Raw genomic sequence first — 15,622 nt, forward strand, 5'->3', positions numbered from 1 at the left:
CATGAGTTAAAATCAATTTACAATCTTCATTTAAATTAAATCTACCGAGCCTACCTTCAGAAAAATTAAATCTCATTTTGGCTTAAGCCAGTTATTTAACAGAAATTTATTCTTTTTGCCTTGAGTTTTTAAAATTTATAAAAAAGATTAATTTCAAGAAAGGTAAGCTAAGCTTAACTACCTGTTTTTTCAAGGAAGGTTTGCTAAAAAAAAAATCATTCATTATTCAAAAGAGCATGGATAATTATTTTTGGATTGTTTTATCTACAACGTACCGAATCACACTAACGTACCATGAGCTGTAGATATAATAATTTTTTACGCAGAATTTCCTGAGACTTGAAAATTATTTCAAGGGTTCTTCCAAGGCAAAAAGGTTGAGAAAGGCCGATCTAGGGTGTCATTCAATGCCAGATACCCAGCCTTTGTCACACTCTTGTAGCATATAAATAATATGGATGCTCTAGTTGAGCTTCTCAAGAATGCCTGGAGTTGATGATAGAACATAGAAAGCTACAGCACAATACAGACCCTTCAGCCCACAATGCTGTGCCCAACATGTACTTACTTTAGAAATACCTAGAGCTACCCATAGCCCTTTATTTCTCTAAGCTCAATGTACCTATCCAGGAGTCTCATAAAAGACTCTATTGTACCCGCCTCCACCACTGTCGCCAGCAGCCCATTCCATGCACTCACCACTCTGCGTAAAAAAAATTACCCAACATCCCCTCTGTACCTGTTTTCAAGCACCTTAAAACTGTGTTAGCCATTTCAGCCCTGGAAGAAAGCCTTTGATTATCCACATGATCAATGCCTCTCATCATCTTATACACCTCTATCAGGTCCCTTCTCATCTTCCGTCGCTCCAAGGAGAAGAGGCCAAATTCACACAGCTTACTCATGTAAAGCATGCTCCCCAATCCATGCAACATCCTTATAAATCTTCTCTGCACTCTTTCCATGGTTTCCACATCTTTCCTGTAGTGAGGTGACCAGAATTGAGCCCCATACTCCAAGTGGGGTCTGACCAGGGTCCGATATAGCTGCAACATTACCTCTCGGCTCCTAAACTCAACCCCACGATTGATGAAGGCCAATGCACCGTATGCCTTCTTAACCACAGAGTCAACCTGTGTAGCAGCTTTGAGTGCCCTATGGACTCGGACTCCAAGATCCCTCCAACCCTCCACACTGCCAAGAGTCTTACAATTAATACTATATTCTGCCATCATATTTGACATATCAAAATGAACCACCTCTCATATTTACCTGGGTTGAACTCCATTTGCCACTTCTCAGCCCAGTTTTGCAGCCTATCAATGTCCTGTTGTAACCTCTGACAGCCCTCCACACTATCCACAACACCACCAACCTTTGTGTCATCAGCAAATTTACTAACCTATCCCTTCACTTCCTCATCCAGGTCATTTATAATAATCACGAAGAGTAAGGGTCCCAGAACAGATCCCCGAGGCACTCCACTGGTCACCAACCTCCATGCAGAATATGACCCGTCTACAACCACTCTTTGCCTTCAGTGGGCAAGCCAGATCTGGATCCATAAAGCAAGGTCCCCTTGGATCCCATGCCTCCTTACTTTCTCAATAAGCCTTGCATGGGGTACCTTATCAAATGCCTTGCTGAAATCCATATACATCTACTGCTCTTCCTTCATCAATGTGTTTAGTCACATCCTCAAGAATTCCATCAGGCTTGTAAGGCACAACCTGCCTTTGACAAAGCCATGCTGACTATTCCTAATCATATTATGCCTCTCCAAATGTTCATAAATCCTGCCTCTCAATAACTTTTCCATCAACTTACCAACCACTGAAGTAAGACTAACTGGTCTATAATTTCCTGGGCTATCTCTACTCCCTTTCTTGAATAAGGGAACAACATCTGCAACCCTCCAATCCTCCAGAACCTCTCCCGTCCCCATTGATGATGCAAAGATCATTGCCAGAGGCTCAGCAATCTCTTCCCTTGCCTCCCACAGTAGCCTGGGTACATCTCGTCCGGTCCTGGTGACTTATCCAACTTGAATGCTTTCCAAAAGCTCCAGCACATTCTCTTTCTTAATGTCTATACGCTCAAGCTTTTCAGTCTGCTGTAAATCATCCCTACAATCGCCAAGGTCCTTTTCCCTGGTGAATACTGAAGCAAAGTATTCATTAACTACCTCTGCTTTCTCCTCCGGTTCCATACACACTTTTCCACTGTCACACTTGATTGGTCCTATTCTCTCATGTCTTATTCTCCTGCTCTTCACATACTTGTAGAATGCATTTGGAGTTTCCCTTAATCCTGCTCGCCAAGGCCTTCTCATGGCCCCTTCTGGCTCTCCTAATTTCATTCTTAAACTCCTTCCTGCTAGCCTTGTAATTTTCTAGATCTCTATCATTACCTAGTTTTTGAACCTTTCATAAGCTCTTTTCTTCTTGACTGGATTTTCAAAAAGCCTTTGTACACCATGGTTCCTGTACCCTATTATCCTTTCCCCGTCCTGTTGGAACGTACCTATGCAGAACACCACACAAATATCTCCTGAACATTTGCCACATTTCTTCCGTACATTTCCCTGAGGAAATCTGTTCCCAATTTATGCTTCCAAGTTCCTGCCTGATAGCCTCGTATTTCCTCTTACTCCAATTAAATACTTCCCTAACTTGTCTGTTCCTATCCATCTCCAATGCTATGGTAAAGGAGATGGAATTGTGATCACTATCGCCAAAATGCTCTCCCACTGAGAGACCTGACACCTGACCAGGTTCATTTCCCAATACCAGATCAAGTACAGCCTCTCCTCTTGTAGGCTTATCTACATATTGTGTCAGGAAACCTTCCCAAACACACCTAACAAACTCCACACTATTTAAACCCCTTGCTCTATGGAGATGCCAATCAATATTGAGGAAATTAAAATCTCCCACCATGACGATCCTGTTATTATTGCATCTTTCCAGAATCTGTCTCCCTATCTGCTCCTTGACATCCCTGTTGCTATTGGGTGGTCTATAAAAATAAAAAACCCAGTAGGGTTATTGGTCCCTTACTGTTCCTAAGACTCAGTAGACAATCCCTCCACGACTTCCTCCTTTTCTGCAGCCATGACACTATCTCTGACCAGCAGTGCCACGGCCCCACCTCTTTTGCCTCCCTCTATGTCCTTTCTGAAACATCTAAAGCCTGGCACTCTAAGCAGCCATTCCTGCCCCTGAGCCATCCAAGTCTCTGTAATGGCCACAGATGACAATCCCAGTGAAGATGTATTAGAACTCTCCAGTTAAAAATGGTCGCTTGTATGGCATGAGTGTAACTTGCACATAAAAGCTCGTTTCTGTTTTTTTATCAGGGTCTTACTACATTTAAACATGGACTGTTTCATTTTCTGATGAATTGCCAATATATTAAAAAATTGTACAATGAACAAACATCTCCACTTCCGTACTTACATAACGTCATTGATAAAGCAGCTAAGGTGGTCAGACCATAGACAACGTCCGGAGGAACTTAAGGCAGGGATGTCATATGCATGGGAAGACTGATCTCCAACAACCATATCCATTTTCTTCCAGCAGAAGTTCAACTAAATAATTGGAATGCCTTTCCCTTAATGCTTATTGAATTCAGTTTTATTTGCCCTAAATTACCACACTGGAGTCAAATATTCTGCAATGTCATGGAGAGTTTGTCTTTTCTTGCCTTGTCTCTGGATCTGTGCTCCATAATTGAACATAATACGGTACTGAATGGTCCAGGCAAAATTCAAACCAAATATGGCAAGCAGGATAAATGGAAAGAATAATTTAATGGCACCATTTACAATACCCATCAATACTTATTAGTCCATTGCACATCACCAGCTGAGGCCGAATGAACTTACACTGGACAGGACATAGCCATAATGTGAGTTTCACAATTACAACCAATTGAGAATTTGCACTCAAACAAAAAATTGTTTGCTAAATGCTGCATTTTTGGAAATTTCTTAGAGAAAAATCTACTATTGTGGAGCAAGGAAGTCAAGTTCCTTCAGTGTACATCCGTTGTGGTCACAGATGATTAACAGGTAAGTGAATGGTGCTCTAACTTTTAATCACTATCTTCTACATGTAGTGTTGAGAGTTCCTTGCTGTGAAGCTAGGTGAACTGGTTACTTTCAGAGCACTGTTTTCCAATGAATTCAGAAGTGGGATTATACTGCTTTGTTAATTTAGTCAATAACCTGGAAAAACCTCAGGTTCTTCTAAGATCTGGTTTATAGTTTGTCAATCTATCCAAGCAAAAGGATATTGCACTACAGTGAGGCAGATAGGTGGAACCAGGAGGTAGTGCTAGAGTAGCCTCAGTCCTTGAATTTGCCCAACAGGTCTGAAATTTTTAGTCATGTGAGGACGAGAGTGGGGTTACTAAGGATGAGTAACCAAATCATGGCACCCTGATTAAGGGAGCCATTCAAGAGGGGTGAGAGAGAGAATTGAGGAGCTGTAGTTATAATTGAAGATAGATTGCCTAAATGATTTGGATCCAATCTAATCTACTTACCATCACAAAAGGTCAACAGCAGATACCATTTCATTGGCTCTTCGTTCATCCTGAGAACATCTGGACAGTGATGATGCATAGTTTTTCACTGACTAAAAGGTCTGCATTCAACTATCATTCCCTCAAAACTAATCAATAATCTCTAAACCTCACCTTGTGCAACTTGAACCTCCATTTCCTCACTTGCAGACAACAGTCAGTTAGGATCGGCAATATCTCCTCCACAATTACTATCAGCACAGATGCACCACAAGGCTGTGTGCTTAGCCTCCTGCTCTACTTGATTTATACTTATTACTGAGGCCAAGCACAGCTCCAATGCCATATTTAAGTTTACTGACAACACCACTGTTGTTGATCAAATCAACGGCCTTGCTGATTAGTGTCAGTACAATAACCTCTCACTCTACATCAGCAAAACCAAAAATCTGATTATTGACTACAAACCTTCACAGCCAGGACATGTGGTACAAATTACAACTGGAGACAGAAAAGCAGTATTATGACAGTCATGGGGAAATTCAATATGCAGTTAGATTGGGAAAAACAGGTTGGTGCTGTATCCTAAGGGAAGGAATTTGTAGAGTGATTATGAGATACAGTAGCTTTTTAAAGCAGCTTGTGGATGAGCCCACTAGGGCAAAGGAATTCTGGATTGGCTGCTGTGTAATGAACTAGACTATTCAAGAGCTTAACGTTAAGGAACCCTGAGGAGACAGTGACAATAAAATGATAGAATTCTCCCTGCAGTTTGAGTGGGAGAAGCTGAAATCAGATGCATCAATATTACTGTAGAATAAAAAGAACTACAGAGGCATGAGAGAGGAGCTGACCAACATTGATTGGGCAGAGACACTGGCAAGGATGGCAGTAGAGCAGCAGTGGCTGGAGTTTCTGGGAGCAATTCAGAAGACACAGGATTAGTTCATCCTTAACCAGAAGCATTCTAAAGGAAGGATAAGGCAACCATAGCTGGCAAGGGAAGTAAAGACAGCACAAATGCAGAAGGAAGGCAATACAATAGTATAGCAGGGATCGCTTCCTATGTGTCTCGTTTGTCCATTCATCCTTCTCTGCTGATCTCCCTCCTGGCACTTAACCTTGCAAGCAGAACAAGCACCACACCTGCCCCTACTCCTCCTCCCTCACTACCATTCAGGGCTCCAAACAGTCCTTCCAGGTGAGGTGACATTTCATCTGAGAGTCTGTGGGGATCATCTATTGTATCCGGCGCAGCCTCCTGTATATCGGTGAGACCTGACGTAGATTAGTACACCGCTTCGCCGAGCACCTACTCTCTGTCCACCAGAAGCCGGATCTCCTAGTGGCCACACATTTTAATTCCACATCGCATTCTCATTCTGACATGCCAGTCCTTGGCCTCCTCCATGGTCATATTGAGGCCACACTCAGGCTGGAGCAGCAACACCTTATATTCTGTCTGGGTAGTCTCCAACCTGATGGCATGAACTTCCGGTAATGGCCCCTCCAACTATCCTCACTATTCCCCATTCCCATTTTCCTCTCTCACCTTATCTCCTTACCTGCCCATCACCTCCCCCTGATGCTCCTCTCCCTTCCCTTTCTTCCATGGCCTTCTGTCCTCATCTATCAGATTACCCATTCTCCAGCCTTGTATCTCTTTCACCAATTGACTTCCCAGCTCTTTACTTCACCCCTCCTCACCTCCCAGTTTCGTCTATCCCCTGCTACCTTGTATTTCCTCCTCTCTTCCCCCCCCCCCAAAACCTTCTTACTCTGAATTCCCATTCCCATCATTTTTCTCCAGTTCTGATGAAGGGTCTCTGCCCAAAATCTCAACTGTACTCTTTTCCATATATGCTGCCTGGCCTGCTGAGTTCCTCCAACATTTTGTGTGTGTTGCTTGGATTTCTAGCATCTGCAGATTTTCTCGTTCGTGATGGCACAATTCATTGGAATGCATTGCCTTAAATCAGACACTTCATCCCCCCGTAGAAAGTTTACATACTCCAACTCTGATGGGTTATCCTGATATACCAATAGACACCATGGATCAAAAGTTTAGTGTTGCTAAATTAGTTTAAATTTTGAAGTACTTTGCTCAAAAAGTATTTCAAAATTTTCAACTTTTATTCCATCAACGTTTTTTTTCAATGCAAGCACCAAATTTTAGGTCATCGTGAAAGCTGAAAAATATGTTGTCATAATTAAGTCTCCAATACCATCACTGAATTAAGCTACATTTTTCCACTAAATGTAACCAATCAAGTACTTATCACTGACAATTCATTAGGAAATCCAATAGATAAGTTATTGGCAATGCCTTCACAACATCTTAATGAAAATAATTCCAGATGGTTATGCAACTGTTGGAGATTTTACAAAACAAAGGAAATTTACAGCAATGGAAGACCAACTCCCTTTGCTTTTAATTAAATTCAAGCTGTTTGTAACACCATGAACATTTTAAACCAGGTTATTTTATCAACAATTACCAACACTGAAATAATCAACCTCCAGCAAATATCCTATTCAGTTTCACAAGTACACTTTGCTGCCATTGCTCTTGGCAAAACAGTTCACTTTCTAGTACACAAACCTGTGTTATGTTCTAACAGAGCAATTCTCAATTACAATTAGGTTTAAAGTCAAAATAAAGCATTTACAGAGCATCTCTTATCGTAGAATTATACAGCACAGACTCAGACCCTTAGAACTACCTCGCCCATGAGGACCAAGTTGTCTAACTGACCCAGAACCATTTGTCCACATCCCTTTAAACCAGGGGTTCCCAACCGGGAGCCTATGGACCCTTTGCTTAATGGTATTGGTCCAGGGCATAGAAAAGATTGGGAACTCCTGCTTTAAACCTTTCCTGTCAATGTAACTACACAAATGTCTTTTAATTATTGAAATAGTATCTGGCTCTACCACCTCCTGACAGCTCATTCCACATGCACTCCCGCCCTCTGGGTAAAAAAATTTGTCCCTCAGGTCCCTTTTAAAACTTCCTCCTCTCACTTTAAATCTAAGTTGTTTAGCTTTGGACTCATCTACTCTTAAGGGAAGATATATTGGCATTTCACCTCATTGCTGCCCTCATAATTTTATAAACTTCTCTTAGGGTCACTCCTCAGCCTCCTTTACTCCAAGGAGGGAAGTCGCAGCCTATCCAGTCTTTTCTGAAAAAAACATGGCCTTCAGCCCCAGTAGATTTTTTGTAGCCTCTCTAGTTTAATGACAGGCCCCCTATATAGCATGGCTACCAGACTGCCCATCTCCAAACATGGCCTTTATGTCCTGTACAGATGTAGCATGACATCCTAACTTCTGTACTCAATATTCTCAGTGATGAAGGCAAGTATGCCAAATACTTTCACCAGCACTGCAACCATGTCACTATTTCAAAGTACAATGTAGCTAAACCCTTTGGTCTCTGTTCAACAACAGCCCTGGGCTCCATCGACTACTGTGCAAATTCTGCTCTGGTTTGCCTGCCGAAATAAAACACCTCTCATTTATCTGAATTAAACTTCATCTGCCATTCCTCAGCCCACAGATCAAGTGGATCAGGATTCCATTATAAACTACCCCACCCCCTCACCCCCAACTGTCCACTATACCACTAATTGTAATGTCACTTGCAAATTTACTAACCATGGCACCTACAATACCATCCAAATTGTGAACAGAAATCATGGACAACAGGCACAGCAGTGATTCCCACTGGTCACAAGCCTCCAGTCTGAGAAAGCAAACTCAACCACAACCCTCTGACTGTCAAGCCAATTTTTCATCCAATTAGCCAGCATGTCCATGTGATCCAGACTAACTACCATGTGGTATCTTGTCAAAGCATCTAAAGGGATTGTGTTTCTTAATAGGGAGACACAGTCATCACCTGAATATACTACTCCACTTGAGCAATTGGAAATAATCATTTTATTGAATTCAGCTAATTTTGACGTTAACAGACATGTGATGAAGCATTTCTTTTTCCAACCTTTCCACTTTTCATACCAAGCAAGCTTTCCTGGTCATAAGTGTCAAATCTATACTATGGTAAATCAACAAAACAAATGAAATTGTAAAGAAATAGCAATGGGGACACACTGTCAGAGTTCAAGTCTACAGAGAAGGTCCTGTAGTGTGGGGGGAAAATAATTAAGGAACGTTATCCATGTGCATCAACTCAAAACCGCAAGTAATATATTTTTTTTAAAAAAGACAGAACATTTTAAGAGTAAACACTGAACTCACCATAATGTGCTTGAAAGGCCTGGGGCTTTACAACCTGATTACAATGGTTACACATCACCAGATAGAAATCATCATGTGCTGGACAGTGGCCAAATATTGGCATATCTGTGCATAAAAGACAATGAAGATTAAATTATGCCTTTCAGTAAGTTCATTAAATCTCAAACCATGTTCAAAAATGAAATACAACAGTACTTAAAGCATATTTTGTATTTTTAAACTAGGTACAATATTTAATGACATGCACATTAATGTCAAGAAAACAATATATTTTTAATCCAGAACCTTTTCAATAAATGATAGCTACAATCTGACATAAGAGCTAAAGAACTAGGAGCAGGAGTTGGCCATCTGACCCATTGAGCCTGCTCCATCACTCAATAAGATCATGGCTGATCTGGCCATGGACTCATCTCCACCTACCTGCCTTTTCCCCATAACCCTTAATTCTCCTACTATGCAAAAAAAATCATATTACTTCAACATTGTATTTAAAATAATATTGTTTAATTTCAAGTTTAGAATAGCACGGTCAAGTGCAGACTCCAGTAAATAATAAGAGAAATTGTGCATTTCCCTTTAACTTCAGTCCTTCATAAGGCACCAAAATACTGATATTCTCAGTGGCAACACAGTCATGAGTTAGGTCAAATATTGTTGGCATCAGTCAACTCTTCCCACAGTAGGCTACACCAGTCATACATACCGTGGTATGTACTCACCTATACAAGAAAATACTATGCGATAGGCTACAACATGTAAAGAAAACTGCACTTTTGACCAAATGGATCCCAGCCCAACTGAATAACTCTCTCCTTCTTTGCTTCGTGCCACTTCCATACAAAATTTCTGCTTCGGATAGATACAACTCTTTTAAATCACACATTTAAACCACTAAATTGTTTGCATCATGCCAATATGTGTACAAAAGGTAACAATGGTTACAGTGCTGTACCGGGTAAACAATGGTAAAGAGTCTCCTCAAGGTTTTGCCAAATCAGAACCACCAAACCCTGCCGAACCTGGTAACTATTGAATGATAACGGAAAGGTGCAACTCCCTCTTGGATCAAAATGTCCATACATTTTCTCCCTTCTTGATACCCCACAAGTCAGCAACTCAAGAGTCAAAATGTTTTAAATTAGAAACATTTATTACAGCTAAAGTAATCTCTAATCACACAGATGTCCACAAGTGTAATTTTCCTAGCATCTAGCATCTTTATATTTCTACATTTGAAAATTTTATGTAATTAATCCACTACTTTCAATAAATTAAAAGAAACATTTCCATCTACTTCTGCATCAAGTTGGCACACATTTTCTGGAATTTATGCCTCATCAAGGTGTATACATTCAAAATGAGAAAATGTTTAGTCAGAGAAAAGAAAAGATGCCCAGCACATCAGAGTAGCAACCCATTATATAAAATTTTAATTAAAACCATCTAATGCTTATTTTCCCCATATTCACAATTCTGGTCTAATTCAGATCAACTTTGTTCCTGCAAAGAATTGTTAATAGAATCAGCATGTTAGTAGCACTCCAACAAACAAAATCTTTTCATTCCCAAGCACCTATTGTAAAGTTCATACCTTTTCTCACATTATGTCATCCCGAAATTTAGTAGCTACACCAGTGGTGGCCTACCTTAACTGCCAAGGACCCACACTCCAAAATTCTTCAACTTTTTCCCTTCTTGACAATGCATCTTCAAACTTTTATAACTAGGCTTTTGATTAGCTACGATATCTAATACAGGTTTCCCCCGCCATCCGAAGGTAGAGCGTTCCTATGAAACGGTTCGTATGCCGAAATGTCGTAAAGCGAAGAAGCAATTACCATTTACTTATATGGGAAAATTTTGTAAGCGTTCGCAGACCCAAAAGTAACCTACCAAATCATGCCAAATAACACATAAAACCTAAAATAACAGTAACATATAGTAAAAGCAGGAATAATATAATACACAGCCTATATAAAGTAGAAATACCTTTCCACAATTACTGAACTGTTCGCCGAAGCAAAAATCTCAAGCAAGCGCCGTCAGCAGAAAATCTCACACAAGCACTGTTGGCAAGAACACGCTCTCCAGTAACCTTTAAGCTATGAAGCTGCCAAATCATACCAAATATCACGTAAAAATACACAGCCTATATAAAGTAGAAATAATGTATGCACAGTGTAGTATCACTTACGGGAATCAGGAAGACAGCGAGCACACTAATGATGGTGTGTTAGACTTGTTGGAGTTTGGGTGGTGCAGTGGCCCCCACCCTCCGGGCCGCTGAGCGATACACTGCTGCCAAGAACGCAGGGGTCCAGCAGTAGCCGGGAGGTACACAGCACATCTTTAAGAAAAAAGCCGAAACAAACATGCTATTTAATTAGGTGCCGCCCGCAATTGTCGGCCCAGATCAGTGCCGATTTCCGATTGAGTCGTCTCTGATCTGGGCCGACAATTACGTGTCGGCGGCACCTAATTAATTATCATGTTTATTTCGGCTTTTTTCTTAAAGATGTGCTGTGTGCCTCCCAGCTACCTTTGCATTCTCCGCAAATCGGTATCTGTCCGTGGCCTGGGGGTTGGGGTGGTGAGACACTGGGGTGACGTCTTGTCGCCTATTTCCATTAGAGCAGGCAGCTCATCTTCTTCTATCTCTGCCCGCCTCGATGTCGAAGGTCGAGGTTCGTTGTCTGCTGTGGCTGATGTGGAAGGCTTGCTTGACTGCTGGCCTCACGCATTTTTCTATCACACAGTTCTTTAATAAGCACTCAAACCATCCTGCAAATATCCCCTAAACCGACGTACCCTTTCAAAATTAAAGTTGTACTTTATCATTTTCATTTGGTTTCCATTGTTATCCTTTTTTCTTCCAATTGCATCAGCTCTTCATCTGTCAGTTCTTGGTGATGGGATGCCAAAACCTCTTCAACATCATGTTCGTCAGCTTCCACAAGCCAAACCCACGTTGTCCTTACTTCGTTCACCACGATCAAAACGCTTCATTATGTCTAGTTTTACCATAAGTGTAACACCCTTACGAGCTCTTTCAGGCTTTTCCAATACCATAGAACTCATCTTGCAAACGGCTGCTCACAGGCACGTGTTAAAGCAAAGCAGTTCCGATTCCGGGGGAGAGCGGTTGCTCGGGGCGTGCTGCCTTTTATCGCGCACTGATTTTTTTGCATGCTGAATTTTTTTTTCCATAACAGTGAAAACACCTTCTGAAAGCAAAAACAGGGTACTAATGTAGGTCTTTCGTAACAGTGAGGTTTCGTAAAGCAAACGTTCAAAAAGCAGGGGGACACCTGTATTGCTGTCAATTTTCTACTTATCAATATGCATATGAAGCACAGTGAAACGCTCTTGCTAAGCAAAATGCAAGATATATATTGCTACAGTTTAATTCCAAAATACAAATACAAATCCAGTTCCCAAGATCTAAAATAGCAAACATATTATTTTATCGCCCATCTTACTAAAGGCGACAGGAGGGAAAAGCAACAGCAACCATCAGCTCCAAGCTTAATCGCAAGTCCACAAGAGACAGTAGCAGCATTAGGCCATTTGGCCTATTGAATCTTCTTCATCATCTCATTATTGCTAATTGATTATTCCTCTCAACCCCTTCTCCTCATAATCTTCAATGCCCTGACTAATCAAGAACGCATCAACCTTTGCTTTAAATATACCCAATGACTTGGCCTCCACAATCACCTGTGGCAGTAAATTCCACAGATTCACCAGCCTCTGGCTACAGAAATCCCTCCTCATATCTGTTCTAAATGGATGTCCCTCTATTTTGAGGCTGTCCCCTCTGGATCTAGAGTTATCCCCTACAGGAAACATTTTCTCCACAGCCACTCTATCTAGGCCTTTCAATATTCGATAGGTTTCAATCAGATCCTCCCCCCACCAACTCTTCCCCCATCCCCAAATTCTACTAAGCTCTGGTGAGTACAGGTCCACAGCCAATAAATGCTCCCCATACGTTAACCCTTTCATTCTCAGAATCATTCTTGTGAACCTCCTCTGGATCCTCTCCAATGTCAATATATCCTTTCTTGGTTTAGGGATCCAAAACTGCTCGCAGTACTCCATGCAGACTGACCAATACCTTACAAAGCCTCAGAATTACATTGCTTTTATATTCTAGTCCTCTTGAAATGAATGGTAGCACATTGCATTTGTCTTCCTTACCACTGAATTAACATTCAAGTTAACCTTTAGAGAATACTGCACAAGGACTCCCAAGTCCCTTTGCACCTCTGATTTCTGATTGTCTCCCCATTATTCCTTCTACCAAAGTGCCAAAACCCATATATAGCTACAATGCACTGGTTTGATCAATGTAATAAGAATCTAAAATATGATATTCAGAAGTAATGTTAGGTAGGTCACCCTGACCTGGAATAGATACAGACCCAGGCATTGAAACTCTATCAGAAAAGACCGACCTCCAATACTATATAGAGAGTTGTGGCCTGACAATCTCTACAGCATGGGTCTATGAACAGCAAACAAGCACCCTCCAAAGACAGAAACAGTCGCCAAGTCCAAAACAAAACAATCGTCAGTTCATTTGATTACAATACCAAGTCAAAATGATTTCTCCCCCACTTTGGCAAGTTCTCAATTGGCAATTCATTTTGGCTTCAACAGCAAATGTTAAAGTCAATTGAAACAAGTAATCCAGAGATTCTATCAGTTGTTTTTTTTTCATGGACTTGACACACATTTGTAATGGAACAGGAACTTTCATAGAAATTCACATCATTCAGCCAATGGTACTTGCCTATGGAGTAAATTGGAGATTAATAAAATGCTACATGATCCCTCAGTGAGAGGTTCTGTAGCATTTTTATTGTACATAAAATTTTAAGCTACGGAATTGAGCAGACACATAATGTGTGCTGAGCTAATATCAATATTTCAGAAACCCCAACAGCAGCACCATCATCTTGGCTGCACATAGCAGAGAGACCATCGTGATTCAATTTACAAAGTTTCCAGATGTTGACAAAAAAGTTAATATCAGAGCAGAATATCGCTTAATGTCAAGTGTAACAACATACACAAAATGCTGGAAGAACTCAGCAGGTCAAGATGGCGACAGCGAACGATTCCTCAGGCGACATCTTCCAGATAATCATTACAGCTTTTCTATGTCTTCTACTTATTCTTTTTATTTTAACTTTGTTTTTAAAATTGTTGGAGCTGGTGACTTACAGTCCACATTTCAATCGAGTAAGCTAGTGCTCTGCTGTCCCCGAGAGAACTCCAGGAGAGAAATGTGAGCACAAGCTACCATGAGGAGAAGCTCAGAGGCAAGGCAAGGGCCACGATGGACTACATTTCACACCGATTAAAGTGGCAAGGTAGATTGAAACTTCGAGGGGAATGTGAAAGAGAGCAAGCGGTTCTCAAAGGGATCGCTGGTTTGTGTCACCGCCCTACCACTGGTTCGAGTCATCACCAATGGGGTCACTGGTTCCAGTCACTTCCCTCTGAGAGGCTGCTGGTTCATGTCACTGCCCTCAGAGATGTTATCAAAATCCTGAGATTTACGAATTGGACTGTGGTTCATATTGGCCTCTTTCAGTTCAATGTTTTTTCCCTCCGTGTTCTCGCCCATTCTTTCTTGTTGTGGATTGGCGAGCTGGGGGTTTGGATGATCTGTTAGTTTTTTTGTCCGTGGGAGAGGTTGGCGGCATTTAGGGCTTGCGAGCTTTTCTTTCTTTTTCTTTTTGTGCAGGGGGATTTGTGTCTTTCTTCCGACTACTTACATGGTTTTCTGGAGAAGAGACAGATTTCAGAATTATATTCTGCCAAAACCCTTCATCCCATGTTGAGATGGCATGTTGATGCCAGAGATTTCACATGGCCCTAAAATAGATTGCTTTACAGAAGAGAAAGCATTTTAGATCCAACCTAAAGTGATAAACTAGAAGCAAAATTGACAGTAGTAGATAGAAGAGGCTAAAGGTTAACAGACTGCAGGACTGCTCCCTTTGGAATTCCAGAGAGCTCACCATACCTGGTCTTCCTGACATATTATCAATAATTTAAGGGTTAAATATTGTGGTCATAAGTAGGCAGGTTTCAGACCAGATGATAAGCAGCATGAACGGCTTAGATATGTAGAAAGCAATTCATACTTTGAACTTTTACTGTGCTCATGGACTTCTTCATCAACTTATGGCATTGTTGCACTGTTGTAACTATACGTTATAATTATGTGGTTTTGTTAGTTTTTTTTCAGTCTTGGTCTGTCCTGTATTTTGTGATATCACACCGGAGGAAATATTGTATCATTTCTTAATGCATGCATTACTAAATGACAATAAAAGAGGACTGCGTGTCTTCATAACCTAATCTAATCTCTAGAGAACTGTGACATAATATTAATGAACATTTATATCAACAAACAGAATACCACTTATTAACGAAACACAAAAACACAGTACAGGCCCTTTGGTCCATGATGTTGTGCTGACTTTTTAATCTACTCCAAGATCAATCTAAACCCACATACTCCTCTATTTTTCTATCAAACATGTACCTCTCTAATAGTCTGTTAAGTGGATCAAAGTATTGTAGCTGTTTCAAGGCATTTGGAGTATGTTGCAGATACCAGGGAAAATTAAGATAAAAAGCTAGCTAAGGCAGCATAGATGAGAAGCAAAGAAAAAAATAATGGATTCATGATTAACGAGTGCTTTATGTAGTTTTCATCATTTGGAGCAGGATTAACAGAGAACATTGAACATGGATTGGAGATGACTGGAGAAATAACTTTAAGACTGGAGTATTTGAGCTGCATAAA

The 15,622-nt window shown here is 40.9% G+C and overlaps 1 protein-coding gene across 1 annotated transcript in view; it reads right to left on the reverse strand.

The window, feature by feature from the left end:
• The window catches only part of LOC134356812 (ataxin-7), a 145,132-nt gene that overhangs the window by 60,410 nt on the left and 69,100 nt on the right, over positions 1-15,622 (reverse strand). The window contains exon 3 of the mRNA XM_063067970.1: positions 8,794-8,898. Coding sequence (XP_062924040.1) covers positions 8,794-8,898 — 105 coding nt within the window. The remainder of the gene's footprint in view (positions 1-8,793; positions 8,899-15,622) is intronic.

This window comes from Mobula hypostoma, chromosome 15 (assembly GCF_963921235.1).
Source record: "Mobula hypostoma chromosome 15, sMobHyp1.1, whole genome shotgun sequence".
NCBI classification, from domain to species: Eukaryota; Metazoa; Chordata; class Chondrichthyes; order Myliobatiformes; family Myliobatidae; genus Mobula; species Mobula hypostoma.